The sequence below is a fragment of the Panthera tigris genome, chromosome E2, assembly GCF_018350195.1.
Source record: "Panthera tigris isolate Pti1 chromosome E2, P.tigris_Pti1_mat1.1, whole genome shotgun sequence".
Taxonomy (NCBI): Eukaryota; Metazoa; Chordata; class Mammalia; order Carnivora; family Felidae; genus Panthera; species Panthera tigris.
In genome coordinates, this window is record NC_056674.1 from 13,820,262 (window position 1) to 13,846,538 (window position 26,277).

At 48.0% G+C, this 26,277-nt stretch overlaps 1 protein-coding gene across 2 annotated transcripts; it reads left to right on the forward strand.

Annotated features, from left to right (window-relative positions):
• The first annotated feature begins 10,451 nt into the window (after positions 1-10,451).
• Positions 10,452-25,223, forward strand: LOC102958471 (cytochrome P450 2B11-like). Of its 2 annotated transcripts, none has more exons than XM_042969658.1 (9): positions 10,452-10,684; positions 14,011-14,173; positions 14,320-14,469; positions 16,108-16,268; positions 18,059-18,241; positions 18,532-18,673; positions 20,406-20,593; positions 20,798-20,939; positions 24,533-25,223. In XM_042969658.1, the coding sequence occupies exons 1-9, from the start codon at positions 10,514-10,516 to the stop codon at positions 24,721-24,723; spliced, it is 1,491 nt and encodes a 496-aa protein (XP_042825592.1). In that variant the 5' UTR covers positions 10,452-10,513; the 3' UTR covers positions 24,724-25,223. The 2 variants fall into 2 exon arrangements, with proteins under 2 accessions (XP_042825592.1, XP_042825593.1); XM_042969659.1 differs by having other exon boundaries at positions 10,454-10,684; positions 18,059-18,235.
• The last annotated feature ends 1,054 nt before the right edge of the window (positions 25,224-26,277 follow it).

The window sequence follows — 26,277 nt, forward strand, 5'->3', positions numbered from 1 at the left end:
GAGGTTAAATGAATGTTTGTAAAAGACACATGTTTTCGTACTTACATTTGCATTTGTTTAGACAAATTCTAGAAGGCTACACAAGAAACCGTCAGCTGTGCTCTTTGCTGGGTTCTAGGACTTAGAATCTGGGGAATAGGATAGGACCAAGGAGGAAGACTTTACTTTCATTTTATACTCTTATTCTGCTTGATTTATTTCATACTGTTTGCATTATATAGAATTAAAAACTAGTTTAAATAAAAATATTAGCCAGTGTTTACCTAGCTTCTAATTTTTCGGTAATGATAACAGAAGTGATCATTTAAAAAATATTTGTTATTTTGGAGCGCCTGGGTGGCTCAGTCAGTTAAGCGTCTGACTTTGGCTCAGGTCACGATTTCATGGTTTGTGGGTTCGAACCCTGAATTGGGCTCTGCCTTGGATTCTCCCTCTCCCTGTCTCTCTGCCACTGCCCCCTCCCCCCGAATAAATACATTTCAAAAAATTAAAAAAATATTTTTTATTTTGAATTAAACATGCTATTTATTTTATGCAGAATTTGAAGGATTGTGCTTAATTTTTAAAGTTTTTTTATTTTTAGCAAATGAAAAAATTTAAAATGTGTGTGTGTGTGTGTGTGTGTGTGTGTCCTCACACAAGTGGGACTGAAATCTGAACAGGGCCCTTCTTCTTCATGCCATGCATTCAATAGGCCACTTGACCAGAGGAGGTCCCTTTGTTTTCTTTTTAAAGTTAAAATTTTTTTTTAATGTTTATTTATTTTTGAGAGAGAGAGAGAGACAGAGCTCTAGCAAGGGAGGGGCAGAGAGAGAGGGAGACACAGAATCTGAAGCAGGTTCCAGGCTCCAAGCTGTCAGCACAGAGCCCTGACGTGGGGTTGAACCCACAAACTGTGGGATCATGATCCCAGCGGAAGTCAGACGCTTAAGGGACTGAGCCACCCAGGTGCACTGGTTCCTTTCTTTCTTCTCACAGAGAGGCACCATAAAGCCTCGTGGATACCCTGGTATTATTTCCATCACTTTGGACCCCAGGACCAGATTTCAGCCCCTTGTGAGAACATTCCCCTATTCTAGATCATCTATAGTTCTTTGGACTGCTTTTGAGCATGTCACAGATTTTTTAACCCCTTCGTGAGGGCACTTTGCTGTCAGGCGAATAAGTAAACATCCAGCCGGCTCAAGGGGCATTCGGGAACTTTCAGGCTGCGGAGGACCATAGTGCGGGCACTCCACGGACCACCCACTCTCCTCCTGGCCCGTCTCACCAATGCTGGGACCCGGGGAGGAAAAAGGCCCCACTCATACCCCCGGAGGCCTGCCTGTGAGTGGTGCCGCCTACCCTCACACTCGCGGAGATTTTGCGGGTCCTTCTTGTCTGATACAGGCACACCGCGCTGCATTACACATCACTCTATTGTGCTTTGTAGACTTCGCTTTTTTTTTTCTTTTTTACAAGTTGAAGGTGTGTGGCAACCTTGCATGGAGATACAAGTCTATCAGCGCCATTTTTTCAAAAGCATTTGGCTCACTTCATGTCTGGGTCACATTTTGGTAGGATTTCAGACCTTTTCATTACCATTATGTTTGGTGCGGGGATTTGTGGTCACTGATTACAACTTGGTGAAAGCTCAGGTGGTGATCAGCATTTCTTGGCAATAAAATTTTTTTTTTTTAGTTTTTAAAATGTTTATCTTTATTTTTGAGACAGAGAGAGAGCAAGAGCGGGGGAGAGGCAGAGGGAGACACAGAATAGGAAGCAGGCTCCAGGCTCTGAGCTGCCAGCACAGAGCCCAAGGCGGGGCTTGAACTCATCACCTGGGAGATCATGACCTGAACTGAAGTCGGAGGCTCAACCTACTGACCCACCCAGGCGCCCCACAGCTCTACCTCTTGAAACAACATTTAGACTCATTACCACTCTGAAAATATGGTGCTATGGACGACCACCAGATTTTGTTATTTAAGGTGTTTATTAGGAAGAAGACTATATAACCCTATTTGATTTATTTTTAAATTAGGATATGATAACTTCCTTTTTTTCTGAAGTCGAAATCTGATAACTTTCAGCAAAATTAATTTTTATAGGAATTCTATTATGAAAAATTTTAAGTTTATTTATTTTGAGAGAGGGAGAAAGAGAGCGCAGAGCCTGATGTGGGGCTGCAACTCAAGAACTGTGAGATTATGACCTGAGCTGAGATCAAGAGTCAGGTGTTTAACCAACTGCACCACCCAGGCACCCCAAATTAAATTTTTTTTAGAATCAAGTTACTTAACATACCGTGTAGTCTTGGTTTCAGGAGTAGAACCCAGTGATTCATCTCTTACATATGACATCCAATGCTCATCCCGAAAAGTACCCTCCTTTAGCCCATCACCCATTTAAACCATCCCTCCACCCACCTCCCCTCCAAAAACCCTCAGTTTGTTCTCTGCATTGAAGAGTCTCTTATGGTTTGCCTCCCTCTGTTTTTATCTTATTTATCCTCCCCTTCCCCTATGTTCATCTGTTGTGGTTCTCAAATTCCACACATGAGGGAAATCATGATATCTGTCTTTCTCTGACTTATTTCACTTAGCATAATACACTCTAGTTCCATCCGTGTTGTTGCAAATGGCAAGATTTCAGTGTTTTTCATTGCCGAGTAGCATTCCATAGTGTGTGTGTGTGTGTGTGTGTGTGTGTATTTACACATATATATACACACACATATATATGTATACATATATATATATATATATGTGTGTATATATATACACTACATCTTCTTTATCCATTCATGGACGTTGATGGACATTTTGGCTGTTTCCATAGTTTGGCTATTGTTGACAGCATGGCTATAAATATTGGGGGTGGGCACATGCACCCTAATGAATTAAAAATTTTTAAGTTTGTTTTGAGAGAGAGAGAGAGAGAGTGAGAGCACACACGTGCACAAGCAGGGGAGGGGCAGAGAGGGAGAATCCCAAGCAGGTCCTGCACTGTCAGTGCAGAGCCTGACACAGGGCTCGAACCCATGACCTAAGCTGTGAGATCATGACCTGAGCCGAAGTTGGATGCTTAACCTACTGAGCCACGCAGGTACCCCGTGAATTAAATTTTTTTAATTGTGGTAAAATGTGCATAAGATTTACCATTTTAACTATTTTAAATTATATAGTTCAGGGGCATTAAGTCCATGCACGATATTGTACATCCCCACCTGGAGCTAGTCCCGAACTTTTTCAACACCCCAAAAGGAAAATCCTGTGGCTTTAGGCAGTTCCCGCCCCCCCCCCCCCCACCGCCTTTAATTCTCCCCCGGTCTCTGACAAAGACAGATCTGCTTTCTGTGTCTGTGGATTTGCCTCCTCTGGACATTTCATATCAAGAGAATCATAGGCAATATGTGACCTTTTATGTCTGGCTTATTTCATGAATTTAATTATATGCAGTTGAAAAAAATTATCCTAAGAGGCCCATGGTACCATTGTGCACTGTAATGCGTAAATGGGCCAAAGAGGATTTGTAGCAAACCTCTTGTCTCATGAGTTGGGTTTTAGCAGAGAAACATGTTCAGTGAGCACATACTATGTGTCAGGGTCTATCTAAGTGCTTTACACACATAACTGACTGAAACCTCACAGCATCCCTGGGGATGGGGAGAGAGCATTTTACAGATGAGGAAAGAGGCACAGAGAGCCTAAATACCCCTCTAGCTGTCCTATGGAAAGGGCTGGGGCTGGGATTTGAACCCAAGTCCTCTGGTTCTAGCAGCCAGTGGTTAACCACTGGGCCATGATGCACTGGCTCCCCCCTTAGCCTCTCAGCCTGGCTCTGAACCCTCACTGCCCCAGCTCCCCACTCATGCCCCCTGACCCTCACTAATCTCTCACTAGTTCCCCCTGCACCTTGCTAGTCCCTCAGCCCCTCACTAGTCCCTCAGCCCCTCATTAGCTCCCCCTGCCCCTCATTAGTCCCTCAGTCCCTCTTTAGGTCCCTCTGCCCCTCACTAGTCCCTCAGCCCTTTATCAGCTCCCTCTACCCCTCACTAGCTCCCCCTGCCCCTCACTAGTCCCTCAGCCCCTCACTAGCTCTCCCTGCCCCTCACTAGTCCCTCAGCTTTTTATTAGCTCCTTCTACCCTTCACTAGCTCCCCTTACCCCTCACTAGTCCCTCAGTACCTCACTAGTCCCTCAGCCCCTCTTTGGCTCCCTCTGCCCCTCACTAGTCCCTCAGCCCCTCACTAACTCCCCCTGCACCTCACTAGTCCCTCAGCACTCCTGTCTTTCCTGTTCTGCCTCTCAGTGAGACTTCAATCTCCATGGGTCTGTGTGTCTGTCTGTCCTCAGTCTCTGGGCTCCCGCATTTCTCTGGCCATCTCCTCATCTCTCCACCTGCCTCTGTGCCAAATTTACCTTCACAGCCTCAGGTGTCATGGTTCCATCTTTGTACCTTCTGCCCTGATAGTGACACGTGCCGCTCTCCAATGTGAGGGTCTCGCTACCTTCCATTCAACACGCGCAGCCACTGAGGACCACACCGGGTGCTGGAGGGGAAACCACCAGGAAGGACAACCGAGGGCAGGATGCCCGAATATTGCCCTGTCACTCTGAATCATTCTATATTGATTTCTGTCTTATTGTCGTCTGTCCCTCCCACTAGCATGTTAGCTCTGTAAGAGCCAGTATTTATTTACCTGTCCTGTTCATTGCTGCCTCCCCCATGCCTAGAATAGCGCCTCCACACAGGTGTCCAATAAATGTTTGTTGAATGAATGAATGAGTGTTTACCACGTGTCTTGTTGTCTTAGGACAGCGGGCTTCTCATTCTCTTACCATCTTGTCACATGACGAGTCTCCTTCAGGATCTGTCTGATCCTCCACTCCCTTTAGCCTTGGCCTCTGGGTCTCTGGGTCTCTCCTGTGGCCACTGCGCATTCACCGAGCACTTAGTGTGTCCCAAGCCGTGCACATTGGGTCTCTTCTCCATCCTCGCGGTGACCCCATAGGGTAGGTACTCACACTTTCCAGAGGGAGAAACCTGACGCTTGTCTAGGTGTCTCTGACACGATACATACATGACAAGGTTGAGGTTTGAGACTGAGTCTGCCTGACTCAAAATTAGTGCTTTATTTTCACGTATGAACACTTCCTAGAATGTGTTCCCTCAGAGTCCCTAGACTCTCAGATGTGCTGGGGAGCTGCTATTGACCCTCCTGCCCTCTTGCTGGGTTATTAACAGTGCAAATTAGCATTCTAAAGGCCCTGAGAAGTCCTGCAAGAAAGGAACCTGCTTGCCCTTTTCAATCCAATCTCTCCCTCGTTAATTTTTCCAAAGAATCCCTTTTCCCCAGAATTTACAGTTCTCTTCTGTCTCTTGTCCTCTCTGACTTTTTCTCTCTGCTTCTCACTGTCTGCTATCTCTCTCCATGTCTCTGTGTCTCTGTATCTCTCTCAGAAAGGCAGCAGAGGGAAGTGGTTGAATAGCAGGTTCTGCAACGAGACCAGATTTGACACCGGATTCTACTTCTAGACTGCTATGTGAGCTTGGGCAAGGTCTTAAGCTCTCTGGGTTTCACTCTCCCCGTCTATGGGGATGACAGCAATACTTACCTCAGAGGGTGAGGATTAAGTACCTTACTCTGTGCAAAGCACTTCATGGCTCCCTATCAGTGACTCCTGAGGCTGAAATGAGGCCCCAGGCTCAGTGCTAGATCACACAGGACAGAGGGAACCAGGACTTCGCTGGGGCCAGGAAAGTCCACAGTGGCACCTCTCCAAGGTCAGGAAAGTACAGGTTCCACCCCTGATTTCACAGTATCAGGATTATCAGTGCCCTCCTGTTGGGTTAGAGGTGCATGGGGTGAAGCTGGGCCTGGCAGTTTTGACTTTCAGACTCAGATAAAGCATAACCTTGCCTCCCCCTCAGGCATGTGGGGTGACTCAGCCACCTCACCTCCTAGATCAGGATTTTTGTTGCTGGCAGGTGGCTTGTTTAGCTTTGTAAACAAACTGCTGGTTCCCCATTTTAAAGGAAAGAGAAAACGGGCACCTGGATGGCTCAGTCGGTTAAGCGTCCAACTTTGGCTCAGGCCATGATCTCACGGTTTGTGGGTTTGAGCCCCGTGTTGGGCTCTGTGCTGACAGCTCAGAGCCTGGAGGCTGCTTCAGATTCTGTGTTTCTCTACCCATCCCCCCACTCTCTCTTTTGCAAAAATAAATAAACATTAAAAAAAATTTTAAAAGAGAGGGAAAGAAGGATTGATAGCCAGGCAGAGACACAGAGGGAGGTGAGGATGGAAAATAATTTGAAAAAATAATGGCTGAAAAAGTTCCAAATATGGCAAAAATGATAAAAAACATAGGTCTAAGAATCTTAACTAAACTCAAGCACACACTCACACACACACACACACACACACACACACACACACCTTATAAAAAAAAACACTACACCAAGACACGTCATAATCAAATTTCTCAGGTCTAGTTTTTTTTTTTTAACTTTTTAAAGATTTATTTATCTTTGAGAGACAGAGAGAGACAGAGCAGGGAGGGGCACAGAGAGAGGGAGACACAGAATCTGAAGCAGGCTCCAGGCTCCGAGCTGTTAGCACAGAGCCTGATGTGGGGCTCGAACCCACGAACTGTGAGATCATGACCTGAGCCGAATTCAGATGGTCAACCGACTGAGCCACTCAGGTGCCCCAGAACTAGTGTTAAAAAGAAAATCTTGGGGTCCTGGGTGGCTCAGTCAGTTAAGTGTCTGACCCTTGATCTCAGGGTCATAAGTTCAAGCCCCTGCATAAGGCTCCATGCTGGGCATGGAGTCTTCTTAAAAAAAAAAAAAGAAAAGAAAAAAAGAAAATCTTAAAGCAGACACAGAAGAAAGACACATGATGTAGAGAGCAATAAAGCGGGCACCAGATTTCTCATCAGACATAGTACAGCTAAGAAAACCCTGGAGCCACATCTTAAAATACCGACATGACAAATCTCTAAGTCTAGAATTCTACATGCAGCTAAAAATCTTCTATAAACAAAGACAAGATACAGATGTTTTCAGATACACCAACGTTAAGGAATTCCTCACCAGCAGCCCTGTACCCCGAGAAACGTGAAAGGGAGTCCCCCAGGCATAAGGAAAATGATGTCAAATGGAAGTAGGGATCTACACCAAAGAATGAAGAACCTGGGAACAGTAATTGCATGGGCAATATGTAAGATGTCCCCCCCCCCCAATTATTTAAATCGTTTAAAAAGATAATTGAATGTTTACATTAAGGAATCTACTCTTGAAATCATTGTTGCACTATATGCTAACTAATTTGGATGTAAATTTAAAAAAATAAAATTAAAAAATTCTGGAAAAAAATTCAGCAGAGACAGCAGCCTAAGTCCTAGTCATTTCCATCTTTCATATATAATACTATATATTACACTTATGTAAGCCTATTCAATATATATGCATTTATCAATGAGTAGTTTTCAGAAGTCACACGTCCACAAATCTGCGATTTGAAGTTCACATCATTCTAAACAGCTTTTCTGAACTTCTTATAAAACAGATAAATAAAAACTGCCAAATATTTTAAAAACTCAAAAAAAGAGATAGTTGAATGTTTAAATAAGATAGTTACAATGTAGTGTGCAGCTTACAGCATATGTGAAAATAATCCATGTGAAAACGGCAGCCCAGAGCTCCAGAATATTTTATGGGCAGGTTCTTATACGGTATGTGAAGTGACATAATACCACCTGTAGGGCTCTGCACGGTGTCAGCATGGAACCTGCCTCCCATTCTGTGTCTCCCTCTCTCTCTCTCTGCCCCTATCCCACTCATGCTTTCTCTCTCTCAAATAAATAAACTTAAAAAAAATTTTTTTTAATAAAAATTTTTAAAAATGGGGAAGGGAGGCATTACAGAAAATCATGAGGAAACTTTCGGGGTGATGGTATGTTCATCATCTTGTTTGTGCAGTTTATTGTAGTCAGTTATATCTCAGTAAAGCTGTTTAAAAATACAAACACTTTTCATATGTAAAAACCAATTCTTGGGGCACCTGGGTGGCTCAGTCCGTTGAGAGTCAGACTCTTGATTTCAGCTCCGTTCATGATCTCATGGGTTTGAGCCCTGAATTAGGCTCTGTGCTGACAGTGCAGAGCCTGCATAGGATTCTACACCCTCCCTTCTCTCTCTCTCTCTCCCCCTTGCTGCCCCTCCCCCACGCATGCTCTTCCTCTCTCACAATAAACATTAAACAAACAAAGAAGGAGTGGCTGGGTGGCTCAGTCTGTTGAGCATCTGACTTGGGCTCAAGTCACGGTCTTGCAGTTCGTGAGTTTGAGCCCCGCGTTGGGCTCTGTGCTAACAAACAGCTCAGAGCCTGGAGCCTGCCTCAGATTCTGTATCTCTCTCTCTCTCTCCCTCCCCTCCTCATGCTCTGCCTCTCTCTCTCAAAACTAAATAAATATGAAAAAATATTCTTCTAAACGAACAAAAACCCCAACTCTTCCACAGCTGGCAGCCCCACTTGTGCCCCCTGCAGACTGTCCCCGTGTTTCTGTATCTCTGCCTCTCTCTTGCTCTTCTGTTCTCTTGCTGTTTCTTTTGTCCCTTCCCTTCCTTTGCTTCCATCCTTACACTATATTCCTTGTCTATTTCTTGGCCTCTCCCTGTCCTGCCTCTGACTCTCAGCATATCTTTTTTTGTAATCTGGTGTGTATTTCGCACTTACACAACACCTTGATTGGGACCCTGACTTTTCTTCAGAAATACTTAATCTGTGTTTAGATTTCATGAAATTTGTAACTGAAAAACTAGGTTCACATACCCAAGTTGCTCCAAATGTACTTGTAAGTTTTCTAACCACTGAAGTGAGTATCAATTTCTAACTAAAATTAAGTTTCACATTTTCTGCTAGCCATGTTTCGAGTGCTTAACAGTTGCATGTGGCAAGTGGCTACCATATTGAATGATGCAGCTCTAACCTGCCGTTGTGTCTCTCGGTAAAACTGTCCACCTCTCTCTGCCTCACTCTCCCCATTTATAAAGTGGGGATGACAACCGTACCTACCTTAAAGGGTGAGGATTGAGTGATTTACTCTGTGTAAAACACTTTATGGCTCTCCTTCAGTGATACCCGGGGCTGGAATGGGGCCATGGCTCAGTGCCAGATACACAGCACAGCAGGGGCCAGGACCTGGGTCAGTAAAGTCCATGGTGGCACCTCTCCCAGATCACTAAAGTTAAGGCTCCACCCCTGAATTCAAGATATCAGGACTATCAGTCCTTTTCTCCTGGATCGGGAGGGTATGATTCAACCTCTGGGGTCATAGTCCTGCGACCTGCAAAGGGTTGGCCAACGTTGTAAGAGAGATGATGTTGCCTCATATTCCCCCACTCCTTTTTGAGGGAGAGAGACAGAGTGAGGTGGAAACCCAGGCCCAGGGCACGACGGGTGCATGTGGCCACATTCATTCACGTCCTGGACAAATCTGGACTGAGCCTGCTGGAGGCCGGGCCTGATGATGGAGACACACATGAGCGCAAGGGACATCAATCAAATTGCACCCAGTCCCTGCATTCCTGGAGCTCAGAATCTAAAGGCAGAAACAGAGACACCAAGACAGAGATAGCAAAGGATAGAGAGATAGTCACACAAGACTGAGAGGGTCAGAGAAACGTCCTGCAATGTGAAGGCAGAGCCAGAGGTGGGGACAGAAGTGCCAGGCACTGCTCAGAGCAATCAGAGAGCCGGGGATGGGGAGGGAACTGAACGCCACACCCGCCAGGCCTCTGTCTCTGTCTCTCTTTCTCTCTGAGTCTCCCTATTTCTGTGCCTCTCCTTCCTCCTGTCCTCCCATCCTCTCATCAGTGGCTGTCACCAGGGGAAGGGGGTGGAATAGGGGGTTGGAGGTAGACACCAGCCACCTAAAGGTCCCACAGAGAGAGGGACTGGGAGACGCACAAACACGCAGGCACACCCAGACTCACGCACGGGGGTGGGGGGTGGGGGGGAGGACTTGCGCCCAGATGCACACACATGTAAGCCCTGACACAGGCAAAAACATGTACGCAACCTCATGCAGACGCATACACAGAAACACACCAGCACGTTCACGTGAATACAACAGCGCTCTGCATATAAAGTCATACCAGCACAGGCACAGACGCAAGGAGGTGTGGGGCGTACGCAAGCCCGAGCACTTCAAGGCGAACGCGCATGCTCACCCATAGCCGCAAAACAAACACAGCCTGTGAGCACCAGGCACATGCACTCTTGTGGACTTTGGAATCGCTACCACCTGGTCTCTGACAACATGTACAGGGTTGTGTGAGCCAGAAGAATGGGACTTCCCATACTTGAAAAACATACCACCCTTTTAAGTTCACACTCCTGGACCTGATGAGAGGGGAGGCAGGGAGTGAATGCAGTTACATAACTGGGTAGGGCAGCCAGCTCAGAATAAAAGGCCCAGCTCAATCAAGGCTGAAGTTGGGACAAAGACAGTTGGGCCAGGCCATGGAGCTCAGCGTCGTTCTCCTCCTTGCTGTCCTCACGGGACTCCTGCTTCTGCTGGCCAGGGACCACCCGAAGGCCCATGGCCGCCTCCCGCCAGGCCCCCGTCCTCTGGCCTTCTTGGGGAATATTCTGCAGATGGACAGAAGAGGCTTACTCAAATCCTTCCTGAGGGTGAGATGCCGATGCATGGGGTCTGAGGGTGACTCACTGCCCCTGGACCTGGGGATTACTCCCCAGAAGGAGTGAAGGCATCCTTTCAGGCTCCGGGGGTGGGGTGTATGAAGGTTGGCGAGGAAGGTGCATGGAGGTGAAGCGCGGTAGCTGGTGGTCAGATGGTCAGAGGCGTCCCTGCTCAGTTGAAGTGTGTGGGCACTGGCCCCGGAGTGGGTGGGTGGGTGGGCACGCGGAGGCATCTGGGCGCAAGCCGTGGGTATAGAATTTCATACTCTTCTGCCACCACCTATGGAGTCTCTGGGCGCCTGCCCGGCCCTGGAAGAGAGAGAAGGGGCAGAGTCACCAACTGTAAGTTTCTCCTCTGGCAAGAAAAGAGAGTGGCAATTGGCCCAGGTGGATGCCAGGAGGAGAAGGAAGACGGGAGGAAGCACAAGGTTCTTACCAATAACGGTCACAAATGTGCGGTAATGGCTGACACCGGAGTGTTTACCAGACTCTGTCTGCTTTCTAGGCATGATTTTACATGTGATTATCAATTTATTTATGAATAATGTAATCTACACCGATGCACCCTCGTGGCAACAGAAGAACTGGGTCACCGACATAACTGCCAGCTTACATACCCCAAGGCCACCACACTCCTGAATCTTGGGTTTGTCATCCCTTTGCTTTTAAGAGAGAGAATTTTCCCACAAGTGGAGGGATGGGTATGCATAGGCCCCGAGTACTTTTTACTTCAGTGCCTCCCAAGGGCACCACGTTTTTCTGTAAACTGCTGGGCTTGATTTCTTTGCTCAGATTTACATGGCTAGGATTTATCTGTATCCCCGTGGGAATTCATCAGGTCTGGCTTACCACACGCCTGCGGGGGAGGTGAGGTGCTATCCTTATCTCACAGGTATGGACCGTGAGGCTCAGCCTGGGGAAGACACTTGTCCTCAGTCACACAGCTGGGACTTCATGGAGGGAAAGCTGGGGTCTGGCACAGAGGTGTCCTCATCTCCAATGCCCTCCTAGGCCAAAGCTACCTAATGATTTGGGGATCACAAATCCTTTGAGAATTTGGTTAAGCTGTGGGCTCTCTCCCCTCCAAATGTCCACAAAGATTTTTATGTAAAATTTTGAGAGTCCAGACCCCTAAAGTTCTTCCATGGAACCTCCAGGATTCTTTAGGGGTCCATGATCCTCCATTATTATTGCATCTTTGGAGCAGGAAGGGAGAGAATGGACTAAGGGGTGTCACGATGGGACAGGTCGGAGAAGGTGGCCCCTCTCCTCCTCCATTCCCTAGTATGCTCCCAGATCTTTCTAGAGTCAGACAGATTTGGATTTTGTGTTCCAGAGTCAACTCTTACTCATTGAGTCTCAGTTTCCTCCTCTGTTAAAATGAGATGGTGGTAAGACTGTGTGTCTCATAACATTAATGAGGACTGGGTGGCATACTGCATAGAGAGCCTGGTATATAGTAAGTGCTCATTAAATGGCAGCTCTTTTGATCCATTCATTCAACAGTCATTTACAGGGCACCTTCTGTGTCCTGGGAATATTCTAGGCATTGACGATGTGGCTTTGGACAAGGTATACAAGTTAAGCAAATAAGGAAATACTAGGTAGACAAGAGCTATGATTAAAAGAAAGCCAGGTGCTATTTTAGAAAGTGGTAGAGCTACTTTAGATTGAATAGTGGGGGAGAGGCTCAGTGTCGCTGTGTCTGTGAGCAGACACCCTGCAAGATGCAGGAGCAAAGCACCATAGAGAGGCAGGTGTGAGTGCAAGAACGCTGAAGTGAGAGCAAGCTCGGCGTGTTTAGGGAACAACATGGAGGCTGGATCTGAGGGAGGGAAAGGGCGAGGGGGAGGACAAGCAGAGGGGTGACGTAGTCACCTCATGTAGGGCGATGTGGATCATGGTGGAGACCTCAGATCTTACCCTCAGTGCAGTGGGGGGCATTGGAGGGTTTGGAGCCAGTTAGGGGTATTAATTAATTTACATTTTCATAGGGAATACTCTGGCTTCAGACTGGGGTGAGGTGGGTGGCTAGCTGATTATAGGAGGATGGGAATGGCAGTAGGGACACCAGTAAGGAGGCTCTGCAGAGATAAGTGGGAGAGATTTTGCAGTAAACTTAATCTTTTCATGATTTTAAGTCAATTTTTAGTGAGGCTTAACATGACCCCTAAAAGTGCACAAGTCGTAAACGTTCAGCTCAACGAATTCTCTCAAGCGGACATACTCATGTAATTGACATATAGGTAAGTAACAACACGTCCTGTCCCCAGAAACCACCCTCCAGTCCCCTTCCAGTCACCACCCTCTCACTATCTTGACTTCATAGAAATAGAGTTAGGACATATGGCACTTTTGTGTCTGGTTGATTTCACTCAACACTACGCCTGTGAGTTTCATTCAAGTCTTGGCTGTAGCACGGGTTCTTTTTCATCGCTGCATAATTATTCCATGGCATGACTATATCGCCATATATTTATTCTCTATCAGTGTTGCTGAGAATTTTATTTGAAAAACTTCAATGGGCGCCTGGGTGGCTCAGTCCATTAGGCTTCCGACTTCGGCTCAGGTCATGATCTCGCAGTTTGTGGGTTCAAACCCCGCATCGGGCTCTGTGCCGACCACTCAGAGCCTGGAGTCTGCTTTGGATTCTGTGTCTCCTTCTCTCTCTGCTCCTCCCCTCTTCACGCTCTGTCTCTCTTTCTCAAAAACAAGTAAACATTAAATTTTTTTTAAAAAACCTTCAGCGAATCAGGTTGTTGGTATTTTGGTGAACCTACATACACATTTTGGTTGGGCGTGCATCTGGGAGTGAAGTTAATGAGTCATTGAATATACATGTGTTTAGCTTCAGTAAATACCACGGAGCAGTTTTGCAAATGCCTGTGCTGATGTTATGTCACAATCATCCCCGAAGCCGTTGTTTTCTCTTCATGTCTACCAAGCGGTTTAGGGTAGTTCCCTGGGGACATTGTCAGGAGGCAGACAGCAGGTTGACGCTGGGTCACAGGAAGGATGACCCTTCAGTTTCAATGCTGGGGAGATTTGGTTCGACTCAAGGGTATAGGCAGAAGTAAGAGATATTTAACCATCTGTACTGCTTAGGGCACCAACCATGCAGACTCTGTCTGGGTCATGGGTTAATCCTTTAGTTGCTGGGTCCTGGGAAGGGGAAGGCACCCTGGGGTGGAGGGTCTTGGGGTACTCAGTAGCTAATTGCCAATCTATACATGAGTGTTTTTATGGTTTAACAACTGGGATGGCCACATGGGTGCACATTGGCTAACAGTAACCTTGGGCGTGGATATGCTTCACAGCTCCGAGAGAAATACGGGGATGTCTTCACGGTGTACCTGGGGCCAAGGCCTGTGGTCATGCTGTGTGGGATAGAGGCCATACGGGAGGCCCTGGTGGACCAAGCTGAGGCCTTCTCTGGCCGCGGGAGAGTCTCTACCATAGAACGAATCTTCCAAGGACATGGTAAGGACCTCAAAGGCACCTGGAGGGGAATGATGGAAGTTGGAAATTGGGGAGGGTGAGTCTGGGAAGGGGGGATAAGGGGCGCAGAGGGGCCCGGAGTCCCCTTCCAACCCTCTTGGCAATCCATGCCTTCCCTACACCTGCAGGTGTGATCTTTGCCAACGGGGAACGCTGGAAGCTCCTTCGGCGATTCTCTCTGGCCACCATGAAGAACTTCGGGATGGGGAAGCGGAGTATAGAGGAGCGGATTCAGGAGGAGTCTCAGTGTGTGGTAGAGGAACTGCGGAAAACCCAGGGTGAGTCCCCGGGGAATGGGTATGCTGGGTGCGTGGCAACAGAAAGACTGAGGTGTATCTGTGGGCAGAGAAAGAGAGGCAGAGATAGAGAATGACCCTGAGAGACCACCCAGCAGAGGGACAGACAGAGATGGGTAGGAATGGAACACAGGGAGCCAGAAGAGATGTGGGGTGTATAGTGTCGAGAATAACTCAAGGACATAAACTTGGTTATGTATTAGCACGCTATTTACTTGGGTTCAGGGAAACCAACCCATGGGTGAATTGTATCTGCAAGGGCAAAAATAACACTTACATAAAAGCAGGCAAAGAGAGAAAGGGGAAAACGATAGACACTTTGAAAATGCCAAAGTGGGTTTTTATTCTTCTTGAGTGGACTATTGACAAGCTGTCAGCGAGCAAGATGGGCAGCTGGGGCGTCCTGCCCTCAGGCAGCTGGGATGGGCTGTCAAAGAAGCACTTCTGAGGGGGGCCTGGGTGGCTCAGCCGGTGAAGCATCTGACTCTTGATTTCGGCTCAGGTCATGATCTTACGGTTTGTGAGTTTGAGCCCTGTGTCCGTCTCTGCGCTGACAGCACCGATTCTCTCTCTTTCCCCCTCTCTCTTTGCCTCTCCCCCACTCATTCTCTCTCTTTCTCTCTCAAAATAAATAAATAGACTTAAAAAAAAGAGAGAAGCACGTCTACTTACTTTTGGATTCTCCATATAAGGGTGTTTATGAGACATAAAGATGACAGGGTCCTTTCGTAAGAGATTTTGAGACGTAAATGTACAGGCTGGGAGGGAGAGGCAGAGGCAGAGACATAGGGAGCAATAGAGGACTAGGGGCAGCAGACCATGAAGACAGACTCAGGTGGAAAAAGAGCGACTCAGATGGAGAGAGATAGGGATGGGAAAAGAGACACAGATGGAGAGATGAAGACAAAGGGAGAGACTGGAAGAGACCGGGAGAAGCAAAAAGAAACCAAGGCAGACAGAAACCAAGGTAGAGAAAATGAGACTGACAGACAAGCTCAGGAAAGGGTGTGCAGGGGAGCAAGAGAAGACGGACAGGTGAGACCCGCAGAGAGAGGCTGATGCCATGACACTTCTGGGTGGGTGCACAGTCCCTGCTCCCCTCCCATCCAGGGAGGTCAGGATGTATACAGACATCGGCTGTCAAGTGCAGAACGATTCCATGGAGACCAAAGAGCCCTGGAGGTGGAGAGAAGAGATGAAGGGAGGGGATGACAGACAAGGGACAGGGAGAGCAGAGCTTTTCAACTTGCACATGTGATTGAACACCAGCCCTGCACCCATCTGCCCCTGGGACTTAACTACCTGCCCCCAGGGTCAGAGCTGAGGCCTGAGAGGGACCCACCACACAGCCTCCATAGCTTGACGACCCTGCAGACAATAACAGAACGGCACTTTCCCTCCAGGGTTGTGGTGGGAATTTAGTAAAATAATACATGAAGTGCTTAGAACAGGACCTGGCTGGCCCATTATCTGGGCTAGTGAATGTTAGCGGTTCCTGCTCCTGCTTCTTTGTCACCACTGAGCCAGGGAGGGCAGTCACATGGAGATGGGGCAGTGGTCAAGTGCCCCCAAGGCCTTTGTTTGAGTCCGTGTCCCATGACCTGTGCCTCCTCCTCCTAGGAGCCTTCCAGGACCCCACCTTCCTTTTCCACTCCATGACTGCCAACATCATCTGCTCCATTGTCTTTGGAACACGCTTTAGCTACAAAGATCCCAAGTTCCTGCGGTTGCTGGACTTGTTCTACCAGACCTTCACGCTCCTCAGCTCCTTCTCCAGCCAGGTCAGGGAGCTGGTGTGGGAGGCTGGTGTGTGAGGTGGATGTCTAGGGCACAGGGAAAGGGGTGATCTGCTTTGGTGTCCCAGAAATACAGCTTTGGGCTGGAAGGGGGGCACAGACAGCAGGGAGGGACAGGGACACTGAGCAGTAGAGGGCGGGAGGGATGGGAGACAGGGATGGGGAGCTAGGATGAGGAGACAGAGATGGAGAGTCAGAGAGTCAGCAAGAGAGACCAAGACATGAGGGTTTGGAGGAGGAGAGAGAAGGACAGGGCGAAAGGGACGAGGAAGAGCAGAGATCAGAGACTCTGAGAGGCAGAGTGGCGGAGACAGAGGGAGAGAATAGGACTCAGACTGTCAGGCTCTCTATTCTTCTGTTCCTGGTTCCTGCAAATCTTCACCTCTGTCTTTGGCAAATCTCCTCAACTGAAGAAATTCAAGGATACGTGAAAATAAGGGACCACATTTCTTCATTTTCCCCATTTCCCCGCCCACTTTTGGTCTTTGTAAAAATATCTCCCAGATTATAAAGTAATATGCTCCTCTTTTAAAACAAAATAGTGTGGTTTCTCTTTCTCAATGAATCTGCAAATACCCCGATTGTACATTAAGTTTAAAAAATTAAACTGCAGAACAGTATGCCTCATTATGGTTCGTACCCAGGAGTGTATGTCAGATTTGTGTGTAGGACTGTTCCTAATGGTTAGTCACAAACTCCCATGACCTCCTGCTAGACAGTCTGATCCAAAAAGCTAGGATGGGGCCCAGAGTGAATATTTGCAACAGGTGCAGCAGGTGATTTCACTTTTCTCTTCCCACAGACAACCACAGGGAGAGAAAAATCTAGAACGAGATTGACTAGAGAGTTTATCAATGGTTATCGCTAAAAATTAAGAAAGATTGGGGTGCCTGGGTGGCTCCATTGGTTAAGTGTCCAGCTTTGGCTCAGGTCATGATCTCTCAGTTCAAGTGTTCGAGCCCCGCATCGGGCTCCGTGCTGACAGCTCGGAGTCTGGAGCCTGCTTTGGATTCTGTGTCTCCCTCTCTCTGCTCCTCCCCTACTCATGCTGGCGTGCTCTCTCTCTCTGTGTCTCTCAGAAATAAAGAAACTTAAAAAAAATTTTTTTAATTAACAAAGAATTTTGCATTGCCCTCTCTGTTTCCACCTTTTTTTATTTGCAATTATTTGCAACAGGTAGGTATTACATTAATCCTAGACAATCCAGTAGAAATATGTTCCAAAATAAATAGTCTTAAGCAGGCAGTAGGCTCATCTTGTGTATGCATCACGGTATCAATGTTTGGTGCAGCAAAGGAGACGTGAGGGGTGGAAAGAGTCAGAGAGGTCCGAGCCAAACAGATCCACTGGGCGAAATAGCAATAGAAGCACAGAGAGCCAACCACCTGGCTGACTCAGTCAGTAGACCAGGCGACTCCTGATCTCAGGGTCGTGAGTTCGAGCTCCACACTGGGTGTAGAGATGATTTAAAAGAAAAAAGTAGCTGCAGAGAGACAAGTGAGAAGAGACACACATGGGTAAGGAGAGGCGCCAAGGAGAGAGGTGTGGCAGCAACCAAAACAGGACGGGAGGATGAGGGAGGAAGAGACAGAAGGAGAAAACTGGGAGAACAACAGATCAAAGGAGACTTAGAATCAGTGAGTGAGAGGCAGAGACAGAAACAGAGAGGCAGAGCAAGATGAGATTCTGCCCTACCCAGGCCCCAGGAGGGCTCCCCTCCCTGTGACTCCCTGGCTCCACCCCAGGAGGACCTCACAGCCCCTTCTCTGCTGCAGGTGTTCGAGCTTTTCTACAACTTCTTGAAGTACTTTCCAGGTACACACAGGCAAATCTACAAAAACGTGCAGGAAATCATAGCCTTCATTGAGGACGCTGTGGAGAAGCACCGTGAAACCCTGGACCCCAGCACCCTTCGGGACTTCATCGATGCCTACCTGATCCGCATGGACAAAGTGGGGGTTGGCGGAGGGGAACAGGAGGGGGCAGGGAGGGAGGAAAAGATGGCGGCGATGAGAAGAAGGGCGGGGAAAGGGGGAAGGGAGTGGGGAAGAGGGGAGGGAGATTGGGAAAGGGAGGAGAGACTCAGGAACCAACTGAGGGGAAGAGGAAAAAGGGGGAAAGTTGGGAGGAGAGAGGGAGAGAGGTACAGGGGCTGTGAGACCCAGCAGCAGGGGAAGGCGCCCCCAGGCAAGAGCGTGCAGCACAGCCCCCCCCCTCCCCTGACACGCCCCCTACCGCTCGGATTCAGGAGAAGTCCGACCCCAACAGCGAATTCCACCATCGGAACCTCATCTGCACGGTGCTCTCCCTCTTCTTCGCCGGCACGGAGACCACCAGCAGCACGCTCCGCTATGGTTTCCAGCTCTTGCTCAAGTACCCTCACATCACAGGTGGGTGGGCGGGGACCACCGATCGAGGCAGGGGGCGGGGGCTTCTCATCCCTTTGGGAGCTGCAAAAGTGCAGCTGGGATCCTTCCTGAATGAGGGAGGAAGTGTTCACCTCCTATATATACCAGGAGCGCTGCAGGTTTTGAATGAGCCCCTAAGGCAGCCCCGCCGGTGGATGGATGAACAATCTGTCGGTGTGTTCTCCCATCATGTAAAGGCAGACTCCTCTCTCTGCCCACCCATCCATCCATTTGTCTATCCTTTTATTTGTTACCTGTTTTTATTACCTGTATACTCAGATTCTTTCACCTATGATTGATTCAAGGACCTAGCTTCCATTCTTTATTTGCATTAATTGATTCAATTGTTGATCTTTTGAAACAGGGATTAATGAATGAAGTACTTGTCATTGATTCATTGGCTCGTTTGTCCATGCATGCATCCATCTGCCCTATGAACTAGATTTCATTCCTTAATTCTTCCATCGGTCTTTCAATCCACCCTTCATCCATTTATTATGCATTTAATTCAGTTAATTCATGACTGATTATTTATCTGTCATTCAGTCCCTCCATCTATTTGTTCCTTTTTATACCTATTTTATTTTATCTATTTTTATACCTATTTCATCACTTTTTGATACCTGTTATTTCACTAATTTATGTACTTATTGCTGTATAGATCTAGCCATCCACTCATTTATGCAATTGATTTCCTGGTTAATCAGGTTCACTTATTTGTCTGTGGGCCATTTATTAATTAATGACCCAATAATTCATATATTGATTGGTAAACAAATACACACATCCATTCACTAATGTTCTTCCATTCGTCACTCTTTCCATTCATAAGTCGACTGGCTTATGTATTCATTTATCCAGGTGTTTGTGGGTTAATCTGTTGATCTATTTCATGGTTATATTCCTGAGTACCTAGCACAGTGTCTCATCTATAATACACACACAATAAATATTAGGTCATTTTCTACTCTTTTTGTTTTTAAAAATTTCAATGTTTATTTATTTTTGAGAGAGGAGGAGAGGGGAGAGGGTGAATGGGGAGGAGCTGAGACCGAGGGGACAAAAAATCCAAAGCAGGTTCTGTAATGACCAATGTGGGGCTCAAAGTCATGAACCTTGAGATCAGGACCTGAGCCGAGGTCAGACATTTAACTGCTTAATTGACTGAGCCACCCAGGCTCCTCTCCAGTCTTTTTAGAGGGAGAATTTTGACAAGTTTATAGCCTTGAGTTCTTAATGTGAAATTCTGTGCAAAATTGTGGTGTGTGTGTGTGTGCGCACGCACGTGAGTGTGTGTGTGTGTGTGTGTGTGTGTGTGTGTGTGTGTTTACATGTGCCTGTGGTAAGAGGATTCATAACATTCAATAGATTTCAAAGGGTGAGAATTCTTGTCCCCCCCCCCACCTCACCTCCCCCTCCTCCAGGCTGGTTGCTCTGAGGGGTGCCAATGACCTAATCCTTTATTACAGTTTTTTCCTGGCTCATTAGCCCACACAAAGCAGTGTCCCTGCTGAAATGTCTCTTTACAATGAGGTTCCCTCAAACTGAGGGTTGATGGGGGGTGGGAGGGTGGGGAGGGTGGGTGATGGTTATTGAAGAGGGCACCTTTTGGGATGAGCACTGGGTGTTGTATGGAAACCAATTTGACAATAAATTTCATATATTGGAAAAAATAAAATAAAATGAGGTTCCCTGGTCCCACTCTTCTGTGCAGAGAGAGTCTACAAGGAGATTGACCAGGTGATTGGCCCACACCGCCTTCCATCCCTTGATGATCGAGCCAAAATGCCATACACTGACGCAGTCATCCATGAGATTCAGAGATTCAGTGACCTCCTCCCCATTGGCATTCCCCACATGGTCACCAAAGACACTCACTTCAGAGGGTACTTCATGCCCAAGGTGAGGCCAGCTGGGCTCCCACAATTTTCCTGTGTGGGCATCCTGGGTTCTCTTAATCTCTGCACTTGACCTGTTTTTGGTTTTATCACTAGGGCCCTCTTGGTTTTTTGTTTGTCTGTTTGTTTTGTTTTGTTTTGTTTTGTTTTTAAGGGTGGGCTGAGGAAAGGAATGGCAGTATCTGTTGACCTTGTGACTCTCCCTCAGGGCACTGAAGTATATCCCCTCCTGCACTCTGCTCTCAATGACCCACATTACTTTGAAAAACCAGATGCCTTCAGCCCTGACCACTTTCTGGATGCCAATGGGGCACTGAAGAAGAATGAAGCTTTTATCCCCTTCTCCATGGGTAAGCCAGGCCTGCACTCTCTTTCCCAGACACCAGAGTGAAAGGCCACTCTCTCTTTGAGACAGTCCAGGAAAGATCTTGGTTCATTGAGCAGCTACTATATGCCATTTGCTTTACCTTTAACCCACTTCATCTTCCCTGCAACCCTAGACAGGGCTTAAGAAGACCACATCCCAAAGGCACATCTCAGTAAGCTGGGCCTTGGGAAAGTATTTTAACCTCTCTTTGCCTTGGTATAGAGATACACCTTGGTATAAAATAGCTGGTGAGCACTACTCTGAGCTCAGTGCTCTATTGGGGGCTGAAGATGATGCACTGGGCAAGTCACATAGAGACACAGTCTCTGCCCTGGGAAATTTACAGCCCAGCAGGGGAGATGGGCATTTATCATTTGACCACAAAATAGTACCTAATTAAACTTAATTAATGCTTGCAATGTGCTTAGAACTGCTTGGCACAAAGTCGGTGCTCGTGGATGTGATGATGATTATTATCAGTAATCATAACTGTGATAAATGCTGTGAAAGGGACTTTGGGAACACAAAGAGGAAATACGGACTACTCTTGGTGGTTCGGTGAGGAAAAGCTTTCCTCGAAGCACTGGCTTCTAAGCTAAGACCTCAGGGGTGAGTATCAATCAGCCACTAGGAAGTGTTCCAGGCAGAGGGAACAGCAAGTCAAAGCCTGAAGGTGGAGACAGCATCGCGTTTTTGAGAAACAAACCCAGGGAGCCTGGAGTGTGGATTCTAAAAGGGGAGAAGGGTGAAGATCTCAGCTGGAGGGCCTTGGAAGCTGGGGGGAGTTTGGGTTTATCTTGCTGGTACTGGGAGCCAGGAGTGGGTCTTGACATGCTCTGACCTGTCTCTTTCCCCGTTCTGCACTATGTGGTCCCGTCTTGAGAAAACCCCAGTGCCCAGAATCCTCATCCTTTGGGAGAAAGGAGGACCCCCGAACCAAGGCCCTAGTCTTGAGTTCCATCAGTGACCCCAGTGACCCAGATCCCCTGGCTCTGCCCAGTGCTATGGCTTCCCTCATTTCATCTTAAGTGAGAGTTGGGGGACTTGTGGGATGGTGGGGTGGGGCCCATGATCCCATTCACTAGTCCTGTCCTAAGGTTAGAGAGAGAGGCAGAGATGTAGAGAGGGAAGGAGAGAGAGAGAGACAAAGAAAGAATGAGTGAGAAAAATGGAGAGAAGGACAAAGACAGACACAGAGAGAGATAATGACAGGGGACAAGTGACAGAGACTGAGTGCACAATGAGACAATACAGTGAGGAAGGGGAAACAAGAGAGAATAGGAGACAGAGAGAGAGAGGGGGAAGGAGGGAGAGAGTTTCAGATGGAATCAGATCCAAATGGACAGAGACAGGGAGCTTAAGGTTGAAGAAAGTGGGCAAAAGAGGAAGGAGACAGAGGAGCAATGTCTGATGGGAGGTCAATCAGAGCAAAGACTGATGCAAGATTGCCATGAGTGGAAAGAACGACAAACCAAGCCGAAAGATGTTAGGGCAACGGGATAGTGAAGGGTGTCCCAGTGGACAGTCCCAGGGATTGGGATTGGAAGAGAGGATGGGAGGGAGACAGTAGGAGTCAGGCTGTTCTGGAAAGAACTGGGTCACAGAACCAGTCACAGGAGAACCAGTCTAGAGCCCTGCTCTGAGTATCTCTAAGTCCATGTTACCTAACTTGTGATGTGCCAAAAAATACAGACATTTCCCCCAGAGATGTCCACGTAGGCATAATGTCTGACACCTTGACTGGTCTAGGAAATATCTGAATGGCCTTGCCATGGTGGTCAGCTTGCAGATCAAGAGCCATTGAGGTGGGGTGCCTGGGTGGCTCAATCAGTTAAATGTGGGGCTTTAGCTCAGGTCATGATCCATCCTTGGTGAGTTCGAGCCCTGGGTCAGGCTCTGTGCTCAGAGCCGAGAGCCTGCTTCAGATTCTGTCTCCCTCTCTCTCTGCCCCACCCCCCTGCTCCCACTCTGTGTATTTGAGAGAGCTCTCTCAAAAATAAGTAAACATTAAAAAAGAAAGAGCCACTGAGGTAAAGGAGGCTTTCGGTGCCTCTTCCTGGGGTTCCTACTCCCTTTGTGCTTATTTCTCTTCAAGCCCATGCTTCATAACCTACTGGAGGCTCTCACACCTCTGAGAATCCAAGGAAGCAGACCCATTCACACTTCTTTTTATTCATTTATTTATTTTAATAGCACGTGAGTATGGGCTCCTGAGCAGGGTAGGGGCCGAGAGAGAGGGAGAGAGAAAATCCAAAGCAGGCTCCGTACTATTCATGCAGAGATCAAGACCTGGGAGCCAAAATCAAGAGTCAGACACTTAACCAACGGAGCCACCCAGGTGCCCCGCCCCATTCACAATTTTAAGTGTAGTTTGGTTTTTCCTCCAAACTTTTGAAGCCCATGGCTCTCGACTGAGATAAAATGACAACCCAGATAGAGACAAACACACACAGTGCCAGATACACCCTCATGCTCCCAACCGCACACACTCCCCCCATGCGCTCCCTGCCCCCCAATCCTCCTCACACTCTCCCCCCACATACACTCCCCACACAACTCCCCTCTACATTCCCACCACACACTCCTCCCACACACCCCCACACATACCTCCCACCCCTCCCTTTCCTCCTTACACACTCCCCCCAACACACTGCCCACCCCCACGCCTCCTCACACCCTGGCCCTCCCCCACTCCCCCCACAACTCCTCTTCACACTGACCCCCTTACTCCCCGCACACTCTCCCCCCCCCCCCCCCCCCCGTATTCCCCTCCCATTCCCCCCTACCCACTCCGGGCCAACACACTCTCTGCCCCCACCCCTCCCCACACCCCTGCCCAGCTCTCACACCACACGCTCCCCACACAACTGCCCTCCACATTCCCCCCACTTCCTCCACACACACACACCCACACTCCCCCCCCCCACACCCCCTACACTCCCTCCCACACAAACTGCCCACCACACATACATTCCCCACCACAGGCACACACACTCCCCACCAGACACACACTCCCCCCCACCCCACACACACTTCTTACCACACACACCCAGAAACAAACACAAACAATATCTACACCTATAGTATCCTTAGTACAGGCCAGGTGCTAGTCTGAGAATTTTTACAAATATTAATTTCTTTACCTTCATAATAGTCCTTTGAAATAAGTACCATCCTCCTCATATTAGAGATGAAGGACATTAAAAATGTTGTCAGAAATGCGCACACACATGCACATGTGGAGGCAGACACACACACACACACACACACACACACACACACACACATCTAACCTGAAGTGAGTGTTTGTTCTCCAAGTGGCCACTGAAGCCTCTGGAAATCTCACAGAAGCTACAAACTCTCCTGGAAAAACGTGCAAGGCACCTCCACCCAAACGTTAGCCCCTGGTTTCAAAGGGCTCGGGACCCCCTAAAACACCACCCTGGATTGCAGGTTGAAGGCCAGTCCCATACAAATCTGTTGTTGATGGACACAGATGTCTGGGCTTTGGGATGTGACCGGGCAAGGGATGTGCATCGGCTCTGTGCCCACACTGGTGATCTTCTGTGTTCACAGGGAAGCGCATTTGTCTTGGTGAAGGCATCGCCCACATGGAATTATTCCTCTTCTTCACCACCATCCTCCAGAACTTCTCTGTGGCCAGCCCTGTGGCCCCCGAGGACATCGACCTCACACCCCAGGAGAGTGGCATAGGAAGAGTGCCCCCAGTATACCAGATCAGCTTTCGGTCCCGCAGAGGGGACTGAGAGAAGGGCCTCAAAGGATCCCAGGATCAGGAAGTATTCCCAGCTCTGCAGAAGCCAGTTCCTTGACTGGCCCTGGGTCTTCCTGCTGCTGAGAGACCCACCACAAGCCAGTGTCTTCCCCCTCCTCTGTTGCTGCCTCTGTGGGAGAGTCCTTTCTGCAGCCTCATCTCAGACCATCACTCTGCAGCTCTTGCATAGACTCATGGAAGTGTTTTCCTTTCCTTTGTTAACAGAGTTCCCAGTGTGGTGTATATATAGAAGCTGGGGGCTAAGACGGGAGACTTGACTCAGATGCTCTTTGCATTTGTGCCTCCCAGGCCACAGCTTCCCCCAGGGACTTCTCCCTTCCTCAGAACAACCACAGTCTCCATTTAGCAACTGTTTGCGCTCCATGATCTGTGCATACGTGACCTCCCTGGAATCCTCCTTCCAGTAGTCCCATGGGGCGGATACAATGATCATGCCCATTTTACACATGAGTAAACAAAGGCTAGACAATGGCATCAGTTGTCTGAAGTCCTATCATATGGCTCGCAGTGGGGGAGCAAGGTTCACACTCTCTCCCTGGCTCTCCACCTCAAATTCTTCACCTAGTCATACCCCCTTCTCCAATATATTTTCAAATTAATGTGAAATTCATATAACATAAAACTAAGTGTTTTCACTTTTTAAAAATTTACTTAGAGAGGGAGGGAGAGAGAGAGAGAGAGAATGCAAGTAGGGGAGGAGCAGAGAGAGGGGGAGACAGAACCTGAAGGGGGCTGGAACTCACAGACCGCAAGGTCATGCATGACCTGAGTGAAAGTCAGGTGCTTAACCAACTGAGCCACCCAGGCACTCCAGAACTAAGTGTTTTAAAGTGCATGATTTGGTGGCATTGGCTCATTCACAATGTTGTGTAACCACCGCCACTTTCTAGTTCCAAACATTTTCATCACCCAAGAAGAAAACTCCGTACCCACTAGCAGTCACTCCCCATTCCCCCTCCCCCTCAGCTCCTGGCAACCACCAATCTGCTTTTGGTCTTTATGTATTTGCCTATTCCGTGTGATTCATGCAAATGGAATCATACAATACGTGCTCTTTTGTGTCCGGCTTCTTTCACTTGGCATAATATTTTGGGGTTCATCCACATTGTAGACCATTGCTTGTACACTGCCATCCCCATTCTTACTGAATTTCCCTACTTCCGTCCCTCTATGCAAGGGCCTCCTCAGCCCCTTCAGCTGCATGATTCTCCCCTGGTGCCTTGGATTCCCTGGTATTCCCCTTCAAATCCCCTGAGACTGAAACAAACATCCAAATCCTGACATCCCCTGGGAAGATGGTGATCCATGCCATCTTACATGAGACCCACTTATTGTCAGGTCACTAGGGATCCTTCTAGAAGATGAGAACTTCTTCGCCTCACAACCAGGCCCAAGAAGGCAAATATTTGCTAAGGAATGAATGAATGAATGAATGGTTCAATCAGTCAGCCTCAAACCCGCCCAACATGGAGCTAGGCTTCCCCCATCAGACCTTATCTTTTTCTTCATTTCTCATTCTCTTCTG

What these genes read in the sequence shown, in the direction of transcription:
- LOC102958471 (XM_042969658.1), top strand. Translation starts at nt 10,514, where the DNA reads ATGGAGCTCAGCGTCGTTCTCCTCCTTGCTGTCCTCACGGGACTCCTG. An exon ending in TCAGCTCCTTCTCCAGCCAG is followed by an intron (nt 16,269 to 18,058) that starts GTCAGGGAGCTG and finishes TCTCTGCTGCAG; the next exon opens with GTGTTCGAGCTTTTCTACAA. An exon ending in TTTTATCCCCTTCTCCATGG is followed by an intron (nt 20,940 to 24,532) that starts GTAAGCCAGGCC and finishes CTGTGTTCACAG; the next exon opens with GGAAGCGCATTTGTCTTGGT.